This window comes from Vigna angularis, chromosome 2, assembly GCF_016808095.1.
Source record: "Vigna angularis cultivar LongXiaoDou No.4 chromosome 2, ASM1680809v1, whole genome shotgun sequence".
In the NCBI taxonomy this organism is placed as follows: domain Eukaryota; kingdom Viridiplantae; phylum Streptophyta; class Magnoliopsida; order Fabales; family Fabaceae; genus Vigna; species Vigna angularis.
The window spans coordinates 19,556,560-19,573,452 of NC_068971.1; the positions used below are offsets into that span (position 1 = coordinate 19,556,560).

Below are 16,893 nucleotides of genomic sequence, written 5' to 3' on the forward strand. Positions count from 1 at the left end.
TCTGCTGCCAAATTTAGAGCCACCATCATGCAAAATCTGAACTGGTTGACTAATATAATAGTAACTACTAAAGAGATCAACCATGGTTAACACTTGGTTTTTTGAGACAGGTTCTATTTTCCAGAAAAGTAGTAGTATCGAATTTTTTTATATTAAACAGCATAGATAGCAAACTGGAAGGGAGGAGAGATTGGAAATGAGGAGAAATGGAGGATGGTTGTTTGGTTGAAGGAAAGTGCAAAATAAAATGGAGTGAGTGTCTGCAGATAGTTTATTCACAAAAAGGTGAAGAAATGCCTGGAAACGACTATTTAAACGATTATTTGTTGAAGTAAATTTGATTTGAAGTGTTTTTTTTATAAATATAATTAATAAAAATCTATTCTTTTTTTAAGAATTATATAATAGTAATAATTAAAATCGCTAATAATAAATAAAGTTATAAATCTGAAAGATCAATTTATATTTCTAGTTTTACTTTTTTATTTATTTTTCAACGTTCGTTATTTTTTTTTTCATTTTGTTCCAAACATCATAAAAGAGACTATTAATGGAAAATTTTGAATTCAAAGGACGTACACGTCAAATCTTAGTTCTAATGTCTTTTGTTTAGTAAGGTTCTTAGTGAGTAAATTTCACAATCTTCACTTCAAATCACATTGGACACTAACTTTTTACTCAAACTATTTTAGCCACCAATGATGACAATCATGACTTCAAATCACATTGGACACTGAGTTTTTACTCAATAACAATGCTAAATGGAAATATATGTGGATATATATTAGCATTGACAATATTCATTGCAATGAATTTTCATTTAGTTAACTTTACAACAACCTTAATTTTGTATAGGCAACCTCATAAAAAGACCATTTAATACATATATCATTATCGTTTGAAACCATATCCGGCATAGGGAGTTCTTAGCGCACAACTCTTGTAACGTATGCGTCGTCCTTCCTTCATTTTCTTGTAGATATTGCTTTGTTCAATGCCTCTCTCACCTTCAAATTGAGTGTTGATGTGGTCATGTTGAATAGGCGTACTTTCACAACCAAACTCCATGTCTGATGATCGAAATACCTGAGGAGCAACATTTCCATCAACACCTTCTTCGACAATTCTTTTCTTTAACCAACTTCTCTAAAACAGAAATTGAAGCTTCAAGTTCTTCAATTACTAATTCTTGTTCCTCTAAAATACGCATAAGAACTTCTTTACTTTTGGTTTTATGTGTTCCTTTTTTATCGTTAAAATCCTCACCACTTTTTTCAGTTGCTTCTTTCACAATTGCATGACAAAGTTCTTCTCTTGACACAACAACATCATCAACCACATGAAATATTAAAAAAATTCCCATTCTAAGTGACAATAAGTATAACACAAAAATTTCAAATAACCAAGTACACATCGCAACCTTTTCCATAGCACGTTTGATGAAATTTTCGCCCACATTTATATTAATCCAATTCAACACCCTTAGGAATTTACCTATGCAAGAGTGTGAACTCATAAAATGATCACAAAACCAAACCTAAAAGATGTCAAAAACCAAAAACTAAGTCATATACCACTCCACACCATAAATAATTTACATTTCATTAAATATACATAATTTATCTGCAACATGTAAACACATCCAACAACATGCACGGTTGTTTGTACCTTTTCATTTCTTGAAATGCTATAGAAGCATTGCATAAACTACCAACCAAATACTAATAAACTAAACTACCCCAACTATACTGACCCACACACCTTAAGTCATCAACAATGTTAAAAAGAATGGGAAATACTATTCCATTACGATTAGGCAGCAAAACCTTAGATATCCCTAACAAAATATACAAGCTATAGAAATGTGTTTAAGGAAAATTTTCATGTTCTTCCAACAAAAAATGTTATATGATGACATTCACATATACTTTTTCAGCACCACAATAATTCCTGCATTTACTATGTACACCAACCCCATTTAAATCAATTTTTTTCTCCAACTAAACTCAATCCTAACCCTAAGCATACATCCATTTCTTTAAATTCTATAACTCTCTCTACGACAAAACAAAACTCACCCCTCATGCTTCGAAGTCAAATTTTGATTCAAAACCCCAATTAACTTCGTTTTGAATGAATGCTACACAAACATTTACATTAAAAATTACCTTATTACATCATAACAATGGAAAGAGGAAAAACTCAAAGGATTTACAACCCAACAACGAACAAATATCTTGCTCCCATCACCACAATTACCAGATTTTTCCATTTTACAACCCACAACACTAAAAAGGAAAAAGGGATAGGTGTCGCTGGTGGAAGTTGAATTGCCGGAAAATTCACCATAGAGAGAGGACAGAGAGATGCAAAAGCTTTTCCAAAAACTGAAGTGGGAAACTTTGAAAAAAAAACCATTTCAAACTTGTCTCCAATTTCACGCCAGTTTTTAGCATTTAAAAAAAAATCAAATGGACCAAAAGCTCTTTGACATGTGACGTTGTGAAAAAGTTGTCAAATTTTCGTTGTTAATATATCATGGTCCATTCCTTAGAGGAATTTGAAGCTTCCAAATTTTGTGTGATTGTTGCTAAGATTTAGAGGAAGATCCTTTTCACATATTTTTGATGGGGGAAAGGGCAGAAAATATAACAACTTAGAAAAAGTAATAACGCAGCGGAAATTCAATCCCCCTTCTTGCGAGAATCTGTGAGGAGCACCAAACAAATAGAACAAAAATAGAATCCAAAGCACAAAGAGACACCAATAATTTTTAACGTGGAAAACCCCTCAATGCAAGGGTAAAAATCACGAGTCGTCCATATCAAAAAATAATCCACTATGATCAATAATAGGGTACAAAAGAGTCTCCAATAATAACACCAAATGATGTGTTCAATAAGCCAACTTAAATAAGCACAAATGCTTACAAATGAGAACCAAGAAGATGAAAATTCTCCAAAACAGGGTTGCTGGTGTGGGACTGATTTCTCCCAATATAGACCTCCGCTTGACGATCCGAATGGTCAGAATGAAGAAACATATGTCTGGAACCTACTGTCTAAAAATCAGCTCGGTCCAACGGTGAACGACTTCACAACGACGAAAACACCAGTGTAGGTTTAGGATTATGCGGGAATGACTTTCTCTCTTTCTTTTTCTCTCACTTGGCTTTTGTCTCTCTTCAAATGACTCTCACGTGCCCTACTAATATGACCCATCTCTATTTAACCTAGTGAGACATAAAGGTCCACATTATTTGGGCATATTCTCCACATAGGAAGGAAGCCCAATAACCCAACAATTTTGTCGAGGTATGTTCTTATAGTTGGTTGCATCACCTTGCTATGTGTTTTTCTTGTTGTGTTTAGCAATGTGTATCACTCGAGTAACATACTAAGCAACTTCAGCTCGAGTTGGAACTCGAGCTCAAGGAAAGGAGGAGAGAGCAATGAAGTGATTGTTGATATGGTGGTTGTGAGTGGAGAAAATGGATCAGAGATAGGAGAGACAAGAGGAAGGAAAGAAAATAAGATGAGGATAAGCGTGATAAAGTCATTTGATATATCAACAAATTTTTAACATGGTTTAGTCACAAACACTATATTAATTCATTAATTTATTAATAAAACTTGAGAATAAAAATGATTCAAAATTTGAAATAGTTACAAAATCCAATTTTGCATAAAATACATTTAACCTCAAAACTATTAAGGTTTTTATAATGTCTTCACATTATATTATCAATATTATAGTTGATGTTTGATCATTACCTTTAATTATTCTTACGAACTTGAGTCCACCAATTCTCATTTGATTAGGTACTAGTTGTGTTCTTTCAAAATTACATTGAAAACCTCGTGAATGCAAGTGTTGGCTTCACACTACCCCCTCTTGTTTCCTTAATGTAAGATGAGTTCTTACTTTCTGCCTTTGTGTGATCTCACTTTTGAAAGGGCACAACTATAGTCATTGGTCAAACGAAAATTGATAACAAGATGCGGATGTCTCCATCTTTCAAAGTTTGCGAGGATTAAACATTAGGAATATTGTAGCTAATGAAATGTAGAAAGATTATCAAAATTATTAAGGTTTTGTAATAAATAGTTGAATAAATAACAAAATTTGTTGGTTTTGTATCGATATAATTAGTAATTTGCTGTACAACAATGTTTACATACGATTGTGTTACTATTATTATATAAGTTGTTTTCGTAATAAGTATAAAATGAGAGGAAGGAATGTTGTACCAGATTTTACTACTGACCTTCACAAATTCACTTAATGACCCAAATGACAAAAACTTAAGTAGAAAGGTCGACGGGAGCTGGTCAACCCAATTGGTGAATCTCTATGACAGTCCAATTTAATAACGATAAAAAAGATAATATAAAAAATAGCTAGAAAAATCTGAAAGCCAAATAATCAAATGATAATATGTTATTTGGGATGTTTACTTTCAGATAAAATCATTTGCAACTAAATAGAAGGTCGATCTCATCCAATGGTAGTATTTGATGCAGCAATTGTGAGATAGTGATCATGCCACATGACTCTCGCTAATGAAAGAACTTATGTTATTTTAGTTTTCCATTTTGTTATTCTTTTTGAATTATGCCATCTTATTTTGTTCTACCGTTGAATGTTTGATTTCAATTATGTACTCAAATGTGACACTGATTTAGGTACATTATTTTTTACAAATATTATTCAAATTTCATTTCATTCTCACTTCTATTTTTTGAAAATCTATTTTCTACAATTTTACATATATAGACAGAATCAGATAATTTGTAATTATTTTTCAGTTGAACTCCTGAATCGTAAGGAGAATCGGTGGAGAAATTTAAGAACAAAACAAGTAGTAAAGATCAGAAAAACAGAGTTGGGGAGTGTTGTTCATCCAGATGGGGAGTATAGTTGAAGTTTTTATACAAATGATCATATTTCCTCTGGTAATCGATTACAAGACTCATGTAATCGACTACCAGGGCAGAAAATGGCCAGAAATGCTTATGGAACTCATCTAACTTACATGAAAGCACCTAACATGATCATTGGTGCACTAAAGACCACTCATGAAAATTAAATTCACTCAACCATCTAAAATAGCAAACATCAAACAATACCTTGAAAGTAAACTAATTTAGAAAGCTTAGAACAACTTTGTTTTTGGGAAATTAACTGCACCTAGTATAGTGGTCTAAAAATTATGAGTTTCAAGTCATTTGAAATCTCTGAGTCTAGATTCCAAAAAAACAAGAATCAAGTCCTTCGGAGTTCGGTGGAGAAAGTTAAGAACAAAACAAGTAGCAAAGGTCAGAAAAACAGAGTTGGGGAGTGTTGTTCATACAGGTGGGGAGTAAAGTTGAAATTTTTGTACAAATTACCATATTTCCTCTAGTAATCAATGACAAGACCTCAGTAATCGACTACCAGGACAGAAATTGGCCAGAAATGCTTATGGAGCACATCTAACTTACACTAAACCACCTAAATGACATTTTTTCTCAACAATTCAATGACCTAACATGTTCATTGGTTCACTAAAGACCACTCATGACCATTAAACTCACTCACCCATCTAAAATAGAAAACATGAAACAATAACTTCAAAGTAAACTAATTTAGAAAGCTTAGAAAAACTTTGTTTTTAGGAAATTAATTGCACCTAGTACAGTGGTCTAAAAATTATGAGTTTCAAGTCATTTGAAATCTCTTTGAGTTTAGATTCTAACAAAAACAGAATCAACTCATTTGGAGTTCGATGAAGAAAGTTAATCACAAAACAAGCAGCAAAGGTCAGAAAAAGAAAGTTAGGGAGAGCTGTTCATCCAAGTGGGGAGTATAATTCAAGTTTCTATACAAATGACAATTTTTCCTCTCGTAATCGATATTACAAGACCCCTATAATCGATTACCAAGGCAGAAATTGGCCAGAAATGCTTATGGAGCACATCTAACTTACATGAAAGCACCTAAATGACTTTTTTCTCAACAATTCAATGACCTAACATTTTCATTGGTACACTAAAGACCACTCATGACCATTAAACTCTCTTACCGATCTAAAATAACAAACCTGAAACAATAACTGGAAAGTAAACTCTTTTAGAAAGCTTAGAAAAACTTTTTTTTTTGTGAAATTAACTTCACATAGTAGAGTTGTCTAAATATTATGAGTTAGCAGTCATTTGAAAGCTCTTTGAGTCTAGATTCCAACAAACAGAGAATCAAGCCGTTTAGAGTTCGGTGGAGAAAATTAGGAACAAAACAAGTAGCAAAGGTCAGAAAAACAGAGTTGGGGAGTGTTGTTCATCCAGGTGGGGAGTATAGTTGAAGTTTCTGTACAAATGACCATATTTCCTTTGGTAATCGATTACGAGACCCATGTAATCGTTTACCAGGGCAGAAAATGACCAGAAATGCTTATGGAGCACATCTAACGTACATGAAGTCACCCAAATTACATTTTTTTTCTCAACAATTCAATGACTTAACATGTTCACTGGTGCACTACAGACCACTCATGACCATTAAACTCACTCACCCATCTAAAATAGCAAACATGAAACAATAACTAGAAAGTAAACTAATTTAGAAAGCTTAGAAAAACTTTGTTTTTGGGAAATTAACTGCAACTAGTACAGTGGTCTAAAAATTTTGAGTTTAAAGTCATTTGAAATCTCTTTGAGTCTAGATTCTAACAAAACAAGAATCAAGTCATTTGGAGTTCGGTGGAGAAAGTTAAGAACAAAACAAGCACCAAAGGTGAGAAAAAAGAAGTTAGGGAGTGTTGTTCATCCAAGTGGGTCGTATAGTTCAAGTTTTTGTACAAATGACCATATTTCCTCTGGTAATCGATTACAAGACCCATGTAATCGATTACCAGGGCAGAAATTGGCCAAAAATGCTTATGGAGCACATCTAACTTACATGAAAGCATCTAAATGACCTTTTTTCTCAACAATTTAATGACCTAACATGTTCATTGGTGCACTAAATATCACTCATGACCATTAAACTCACTCACCCATCTAAAATAACAAACATGAAACAATAACTTGAAAGTAAACTCATTTAGAAAGCTTAGAAAAACTTTGTTTTTGTGAAATTAACTTCACCTAGTAGAGTGGTCTAAAAATTATGAGTTAGCAGTCATTTGAAATCTCTTTGGGTCTAGATTCGAACGAAACAAGAATCAAGTCATTTGGAGTTCGGTGGAGAAAGTTAAGAATAAAACAAGCACCAAAGGTGAGTAAAACAGAGTTGGGGAGTGTTGTTCATCCAGGTGGGGAGTATAGTTGAAGTTTCCTCTGGTAATCGATTACAAGACTCGTGTAATCGATTATCAGGGCAGAAATTGGCCACAAATGATTATAGAGCTCATCTACCTTACATGAAAGCACCTAAATGACATTTTTTCTCAACAATTCAATGACCTAACATGTTCCTGCAACATAAATACTGGACACATGCATTTTTAATCGCTTACAGAGAGGCTGTGATCGATTACCAGGTTAAAATTGCACTCTTGTACTAAAAGTTTATCTGCGCTACCCAAATGTGGCAACTGCGCTCCCCATGATTTTTTTTGTTTGTTATGAGTGTCTTTTTAATATATTGTCAATGGAGGACCCTTGTTGGTCATGGTTGATGGTTACCAAAACTTGTAGTGTGAAGTTTGGTAAGTCTTCTGTGTAGGGAGGACCCATCCTGGGTGGTCTTAGCAACGCAAGTCAGAACCTGCACCATACACCCTGCAGACATGCACTTGTAATCGCTTAGAGAAAGGCTGTAATCGATTACCAGGTTAAATTTGCATATTTGTACTGAAAGTTGATTTATGCTACCCAGGTGTTGCAATCGCGCTCCCCATGATTGTTTTTTTGCTTGTTATGAGTGTGTTTTTAAGATTTTATGAATGAAGGACCCTTGTTGCTCATGGTTGATGGTTTCCACAACTTGTAATGTGAAGTTTGGTAATGAATCAATGGTGTGTGCGAAAAAGCCCAAACCTTGGTGATACTAACCTCGACGGTGTGTGCAAAAAAGCCCAAACCTTGGGAGAAATACCGCCAACCACAATGGGAGACAAAAGCCAAGGACTTACACAACCACGGAAATGCCGCCAACGACAATACAGACCAAAATCAACAAAATTCCAGAACGGGGGATATATACCGTCAACGAGCCCACGATCACACCATCAAAAAAAGGGGAAATGGGTAAAGAGAGAGACGAAATCCTCGACAGTGACCGAATGACCCAAGAAACGAAGTAAGAAGAGTCAAACTCAAACTCAAAGGGGAGAGAGAAACAACATTTCAATGGTGGACAGAGAGTGAAGAAAAACAAAGAACGAAGAAGACCGAAACGGTAGAGAAAGATAGATGTGTTAGCAAAATGATGAAGATGAAGTTTTGATGATGTCCAAATCAAGTCAAGACCAATCAAGAATCAAAAATGAATTGAAGACTTGTAGTGTGATGGAAAGCTTTTGTAATACTCTTAGAAATATGTATAGGACTTAGATTAGAAAAAGAAAAGTGTTTTGTAAAATTACTGTAGCAAATTACTGTAGCATATTACTGTAGCAAATTACTGTAGCAAAACACTGTAGCTAATCGATTAACAAGGGTGGTTAATCGATTAGCGTTAATCAATTAACAAAGTACAAAAATCAATTGTTCTAGAGAAGAATGGAAAAACACAGCAAAACGGGCTAATCGATTACCCAGGGTGGTTAATCGATTAGCGTTAATCGATTAGCAGAGGTTGTTAATCGATTAACAAAGTGACCGTTTGAAAAACTAGTCGTTTTTGAGCCGTTGGACTATCCGTTGTTTTGTCTTTTAGTGACTAATCGATTAACAACTTAAGTTAATCGATTAACACAGTCAGAAAGGCTGAAAACGAAAAATGGAAGAGCCTTTGGATGAGTCTATAAATAGACTATCATTTCCTCTCAAGAACATCAACAGAAAAACTCTTTCCTTGTGCTCTAGTACTCAGAAATCATTGAGACTTGTGTGCTCTTATTCGGCTTGTGAAACTCTTGTCTGTGGAGCTGGTGAAGTGCTGCTACGGTGACAGAGGAAATAGCCGGTTCATCCTTTGTGTGTCTAAGGAGGTGTGCGGAAGAGAATCATCCTTCGTGAAGTATTCGGAGGAGGTGTTCATCCTTCGTGAAGTATTCGGAGGAGGTGTTCATCCTTCGTGAAGTATTCGGAGGAGGTGTTCATCCTTTGTGAAGATTCAAAGGAGGTGTTGTCTCATCTCTTGTGGCATCAAGAGAGGTGTTTTCTAAACTTTTACAAATTGTATCTTTGTGATTGTAGTTTGTAATTGTTTTGTGATAAATAAATTGTTTATCTTGTTTTGAGATAAGTGACTGGACGTAGGATTGGTAAAATCCGAACCAGGATAAAATCTTCTGTGCAAATTTCTCTCAACCTTACTCTATTTAATTGTTATCATTAATTGCTAAGTAAGTTTAATTGAATAGAAATTAAAAGGCACACGTTCGTATTAAAAACCATCTTGGTTTGTTATCCCACGCTAACCATTCCGCTGCAGCCACTCTGACAAGATGCTTCAATGGTGGAGAGAGATGGAAGCTTCAATGTGGAGGGAGAGTTGAGAAAACCAAGCTGCTAAAAAGAGTGAATCTAAAAAAAAACCCACCAAAAGGAGTTTTTATCCAAATTCTTTCCAAAACTACCCTTCTAAACAAATTCCACCTTTCTAAAAAAATCTTTTAAAACCAACCAATGAAACAACACCACGTGACGTAAAAAAGTTAGCAAAATATAGTTGTTAAAGAAACGTTTTCCCAGTTTTTTACTCTATCCATTTCATAAATTTATAATATAAAAAAAAATTAACTTGATAATCAATTCACCTAAAGTCAAACCAAACAAAACGAAACCAAAAAATATCCTCCCTCCAATGGACCAGACCGTTTACAAGTTTGTGTAGCACCAACCCAATGTTAGAAAATTTCAAGATCTTTCCAAAAAACAATTTGTTAATAGCTTTCAAAAGTAAAATAAAAAATACCACAAAATCAGTCGTTACAAACTATGGATTATTACAAATCTTATCAATACATAAACAGTACTAGTGTATCCTCCATTATGTCCTTTTACTTTTTACAAGAAAAAGAATCTTGAAATTCACAAATATATTTTTATCCCTTGAAACAGTTTATTATTTTATTTTAGTGTATATCATATCAATGAGCCGAGCTAATAACAATCTTGTTTCAATTTAGGTCCATGCAGCCTTTTTAGAAGTGGTTTAAAGATTTATTTGACCTTTTCTTTCTTGTTACAATAAGAACTCATGAGTAAATATTATTTAATCATGAGTTTGAATACCTTGTTCATATAAAAGTTTTGAGCTAATTTATTGCAATTCTCAAGAGTTGTCTAAATTTTAACCAAGAGCTTGCTGCACAGCAAAAGGTGTGGTATCAACTTTTCCTTGATGTCCCAACACCATCTCAACAATCATTTCAGCAGTCCCCAAAGCCTGGAAATTTCTCCATAATCAGAAAACTAACTAAATGTTCGTTCAGATGTCAGAGAGCATGCAAAGTACCGTACTAATGTAAATAGGTAATGCTATAATGCTATTCTTTAATGAAAAATATAACAGTTGTTTTCAGCACCCAAAAAATCACTTCCTTACCACTTTCTCTTCACCAATCTGAAATGCAGTTTTACATTCTGCTTCCAGATTGGCTATTCCGAACGTAAAAGAAACATTTCGGATTAATGCAGGAAGAAATATTCGGAATGCAAATAGCAACTGTGGGAAAATAATAAGTATCTGAGAAGTGAGAACTCACCAATGAAAGCCCAGAACCTTCATGTCCAGCCGCAAGGTATACATTTGACAAGCCAGGCACAGGCCCAATCACGGGCTTCCCATCAGGCACTAACAGGGTAAAACATTATGCAGATCAAACATATGTTGTGTACATAGGTTTTGAAAATGTAAATAACTATTAATAGCTGCATAAGATGGCAAAGAGATGTTGTGACTCACTGTAAGGTCGTAGTCCTATTCTGACTTTTGTACTTGCATTTAGATCTGAAAGGGAAATCGTTTTCAATTTGGGAAAGAATTCTCCAACTCGTCTCCACATGTAACTGACAACAGACTTGTCCAAGTCGGTGTTGAAACCAACAAATTCGCGACTACTCCCTTGATGGTGAATAAAATTTTGGTTTTGTACAACAAGGAGCAAAAAAATGTTAAAATTCTAAAACAGAAGAATTTGAATCAACAGTAAAACTGGATCTATTTCATGAAAACTTGAAAACTATAAATGAAGGAAATGGAACAACTGTTCAGCCAAGAGATCATGAGCTGTTAGATTAATTATTTAATTTTGTGGATTAACAATAATCAATAATTAGAAATTGCTCTTAAATCATCAACATATTAATTATGGTCAACAGTTGTAATTATGGTAGTGAACTAATTGATGAACATAGTATTGGGCTTTGTTTTTAGATATCATGTTGTACAGCTATCTTAATTATGGTCACACTTACTCCACCTAAATATGCAGCCTCTTAATTGTAACGTGAAGGGTAGTAGTAGTTTAGTCCACAATATCATACAAACCAGTTTTATAGAGTAGAGCTAAACTAAGCTGACCTAAAATTTAAGAGCTCCTATCTTATAGCAAATCCTTTCAAAGACAAAAGATTATTCAATATAAATAGTAGTCAAAACTTAAACGCAACAGAAGCAATCATCCGGCGTATAGATTATTAATATGAGCTTCTCCATTGAACAAATATTATTTACACGGGACACAGAAAAGGAATTTACCAAGAAGAAGATTCCCTGCTGTATCGATACTTGCTACCATTGAAACAGATAAGTCCTTTTCACAATCTGACGATTCTAAACCAGAAATTGTTGGATGGCTGAGATAATCTGCCTCCATCACGCCATGATTCAATGCAAGGAAATTGAAATTTTGAAGCACAAGTAGGTGACCCTTCAAACCAAACAGAAAAACATTGGAAAGTGATATAGGAATCAATAAAATAAACTGATCATCTGAACTAATTTGATGCATTAGAAAGGAATTTACTAAAGATACGACTTTGTTATGTTTGCATGAGCATGTGGTCAACAATAAATAACTAGCTTTATTGTTCCTCACTAAACAGGATGAAATCAAGAAGAAAATCATGGAAGGAAAATTCACCAAGTAGACAAAAAGAAAGAGTAATACAAACATATGACATGACTAGTTCACATTAAAATGCACTTAGCTTTCAAGAAAAAATTACAATCATACAAAAAATAGGACCCAACAGAAGGGCAATCCAATTCACCAAGTAGACAAAAAGAAAGAGTAATAGAAACATATTGCATGACTAGTTCATATTAAAATGCACTTAGCTTTCAAGAAAAAATTACAATCATACAAAAATAGGACCCAACAGAAGCGCAATCCAATAGTAAGCAAACTATCCAAAAGTGGAAGAGATACAAGACACGCCAAACAGCGTTGTCACCAAGAAGAATGATGCAAAAGTTCATTCAAAGAATGTTGGACTATCCCTTGGACTGAAATCTGAACACAAAAGAGAAAAGACAGACTTGACAAACACAAAAATCCTTTTTGAGTAAAAGTTAGTTACGATAGTGGAGAGTTTCTGAAATTTATTATAATTGTAGTATCTATGTATGATTCTGAAAATTATAATAATTAGAAAATATATATTCAATGCGGTTTATTGTTTTTTTATTACTTAAAAAGATTTAAGGTTTACTAATTATTTAAGAGATTTATTTTATTTAAAAGATATATAAAGTGGTTATTAGAATATAAGTTTGCTGAAAGATACACAAAGTAATTATTAAAATATAAGCAATTTATAAATGAGGGTTATTTCTTAAGATTTATTAAAAATATATCAGATTTGTTATGTGTGTGATTTTTGTTATATATAAGAGATTTAAAGAGATTTTCTAAGACACTGAAACATAAAGGTAGGAAAAGATATATCTAATATTTTATGGCTATTAGAAGAATCACCTAAAATCTCTTAAGTATATCTAGAGTTTTAAGGGTGACAGTAAAATTCATAAACATACCAACTAAATGAGTGAGTGCTATGCTTGGGTGAGAAAAAAATGTGGTTAAATAGATTTGAAGGAGAGGTGACGGGTGAGAGGTAAGGGGTGTTTACATTCTTTTATTTTTGTTTTTCTTGTTTTCTTTTCTTGCCTTTTTGTTTGTATGTGATGTATTTTATGAGTTTATATTGTGGAGTAGATGTTACTTAATATGATTGTGATGACATGTTAATATGTGTTTGTTTGGAAACATAAATAAATGTTTGATGTTACTTAATAAGCTAACTGACTTGTGGGTCAATCGGGTTTCTTATCATCTTATTTCTTCTATAGAACAGTTTAGTAATAAGCTCCATGTTCCAAACAACGTTGAATTAGAAAAAAGAAATTCAAAATTATAAATCAAATTCCTTCAGAGATTCAACCAAGAAATGGATTGTGTTTTTAAGAGAGGGAGTTTGGATTCCTTTGAAAAAGAACTATAATATTGCAGCACACAACCTAAGTGGTTTCTTTAAATCTCCTTTTTATGTTGGAAAAACTTTTTTCAAAAGAGACTATGAGAACAAGAAAATTTTCCTAACAAAATTCCAAACTGTCACAACTTGAATTAAAATTACAAAGTAACATGTACTGGAGTGCATCATGGTAAATGACAGTATTTGGAAAAACAGTGAATGATTTCCTATATTTGCAAAGATTAGATCATCTTCAAGCTGTATATAAACACACCTTTCTTGGCCTTACTGGAACATGTAGCTCCATTCCCCAATTTTTAAACAAGTCCTGTATCAAACCACCAGTCCAACAACCAGCTGCAACTATAACTGCTTTCTTGCTGTGTAGTGTGTTCTTAAAAGTCTGAACAGCTTTAACCTCGCCATTGCCATCTGACCTGAGAACAAAAAAAAAAAAAGAAGCATTTAGTCAACCAAATTTGTTCCCCTACCAATATTTTAAGTACACCGTCAGGGCAAAGGAAAGGCAAAAAGTAAACCTGATAAAACATTTCACCGGGTCATTATAAAATTCTGCATATCTTCCTTCCGATGCAAAATTCCTGTTAGCCTACTATACACAACAACAATAAATTTACAATTGTAAGTCTGACGTCATATATAAGCCTGTGGCAAGTCTTTACTTGAAAGAGCAATGCACACATTAAGTTGCAATTGCAAGTAAGAGATATGCCAAATGAAAACAATGATAACTATTTATGAGTTGCAATGCAAATAGAAGATATGCAAAGAAAAAAAGAAGCAAGAATACAGAACCTTTTCAATATATTCAACAGTACGATGAGCATCCAATTGGCAATCTACTGGTAGAAATGCAGCTGCACTGTTTTGGTCCACCAACAGATCAGGTTCCTCTTTTAACAAATCACTGCTACTCAGGTACTCCGCATTCAATCCAGTCTCACAAAGTTGCTTCACCCTCTCTTTTAACATGTCTGACTCCGCATCACTTCTACCAATTAATAGGCTTCCTGCAGATCAAAAGATGTCACGTCAAAGTTATGACCTGGGGAAAGGACGCCTAAAACTTTCATGACTATAAATAACTATTCCTCGCTTCCTTCATATTACTGCACACAACACTTATAGAAGACTGTATGGTTCTGACATGCCTTAACTGCTTCAGGACAATCTCAATCCATAGCACAAAAATACACAAGCAAGTCTACATTTCAAATATAGAAAACAGAATGATGTAGCAAATTATCATGATATATAGAATGCTGTCTCCCTTGTTACAAACAATATGCTCTGACATCAAACCAGTGCTTTTGGGAAAATGTTATGATATTTCGCAGCATGGCTCCAAAGGGTAAAAGCTAAAGATGCAACCAGGTGCAAGACCTCCCTATAGCCTTATAATCAGTCAATCTTCTGGATTGAATATGGAATGACCTTGAACAAGTTCCCGAAATACATTTCACAAGGGTAGTGCCATGGTACATGCATGCTATCAAACAAAAACAAAGTCATCAAAATACTTTTAACAATTCTAAATAAAGATGTGTTTTTCATTTGTTGGAAAATTTCTACATAACATGATTAAAAAAACTGCATACAGATTTGAAATTCATAATTATAACAAGGTTTAATTATGTTTTAAATCCTTGAAATTTAGGACTAGTTTTATTTTGCTTCGCCAAATTTTTTAAAAAAAAAAAGCATTTTTTCAGTCCCTCAAAATTGAAAAATATGGTTTTAGTCCCGAAACACAAATATGGGGGGTTAAACATATGTTTAAACCCTAGACTCTAAACTTTGACCCTAAACTCTAACTCATACTTCCTAAATCCTAAAATACATGTTTTAGTCTCTCAAATTTAGTAATAAGGGACTAAACCCAAATTTTTCCATTCTAAAGGACTAAGAAAAGCTTCTTTTTTAAAAAAAAAATTGGGGGACCAAAACCAGTAAAAATATAATTAAACCTTATAACAAAACCAGACACTCTGTTTTGCTCATCCAACTCCTACAATATAACATCAGCACCAATGCCTCAATTAAAATACGCAAATCGTATAAGAAACTTCAAATCGGACAAACTAAATTTGGCATGAATCTCTTCTGAATTGCAGTTCAAACAGAAATTTATAGACAGACAGAGGTATCAGACCAGATTTTTTCCAACCCAACTCCACCGTAGGGTCCAAGCCTTGCTCTTCCAGACTCTGAGCCAGTGTTGTCCAGAGTTGATGGCTCCTCCATGCAAGATCCCATGTAGCAGTACCAGGGGTTTTGTTTATCATCCATAGATGTCCCTGTCCTAGAAACAACCAGCTCAAATTTCAAATCAAAGGGCAGCAAACCCAACAGTTAATTAAAACTCAGCAGTGTTTTCTACTTCTGCAATACAAAAGAAAACAAAAAAAATATCGCACTTGATGCATATTTGGATTCACATAGGACTATCAAAAATCACATTGAAATCCCAGATAGCCTCACCTAGTACCCCACAAAAAAAATAAAGGAGAAAAGAGATCAATGCAAATGACTTAATGCATGTTTGGATTCAAGTAGGAATATAAACTTATGGACCGTCCAAAATCACATTGAAATACCAAATAACGTGACAGGTAATATTCAGATGTTTAGTCTGACAATGAGAAATTGATTCCAGATCCAAAACTGATTTCGAATTTAAACAGCCTTAAATAACTTTTTCTGGATAAAATATTTTGTAGCTATTAATTACTTTTAGAATAAAAACATCAAAGTATAAATCACTTTAATTAAAAATCTTGCCGCTCCGACCCAAACAGGGTAGATAAATAAGTAAATCCGTGATATATCATGAAGAAATGGTGGAGAACAAAAGATAATCATTGTTTACTTGCAATTTACATGGTGAGGTTTATACCTGCGCCAGTGGCACCGGAACAAGGGATAGCCTTATCGACAATGGCGACAGAAAGGTCGGAAGAAAGGAGAAAGTGGCGAGCAATGGTTAAGCCAATGACGCCAGCCCCCACTATGACGACGTCGTATGTGTGAGAGGAAGAAGAACAAGAAACAGAAAATGGACTCTTACTGGGCGTGGATTTGTGTTTCCAAGAAGGAACGGAAGAGAGGCTGAAGTTGTGACTGTGAAGAAGGTTCAGATTTGGGTTTGGGTTGGGAAGAAATGCAGAGAGTGAAGTCATCGTTGTGCTGAGTATGTTACTTGAACCAAAGGTTTTTCAACTTTCAGAAAGAGCAAATTTGGTTGATTGCATTGACCCTTTTATTTCGCTTGAGCCACCAAGATGGATTTCGTTTACTTCTT

At 34.0% G+C, this 16,893-nt stretch overlaps 1 protein-coding gene across 1 annotated transcript; it reads right to left on the minus strand.

Moving 5' to 3' along the window:
• Positions 1–10,288: 10,288 nt before the first annotated feature.
• On the minus strand, positions 10,289–16,893 carry LOC108327949 (uncharacterized). The gene is made up of 9 exons (XM_017561687.2): positions 16,489–16,893; positions 15,745–15,894; positions 14,388–14,602; positions 14,111–14,181; positions 13,846–14,008; positions 11,851–12,022; positions 11,056–11,214; positions 10,856–10,944; positions 10,289–10,536 (listed from the first exon to the last, which is right to left on the minus strand). Exons 1-9 carry the CDS (start codon positions 16,769–16,771, stop codon positions 10,441–10,443), a joined length of 1,398 nt encoding a protein of 465 aa, XP_017417176.1. The 5' UTR covers positions 16,772–16,893; the 3' UTR covers positions 10,289–10,440.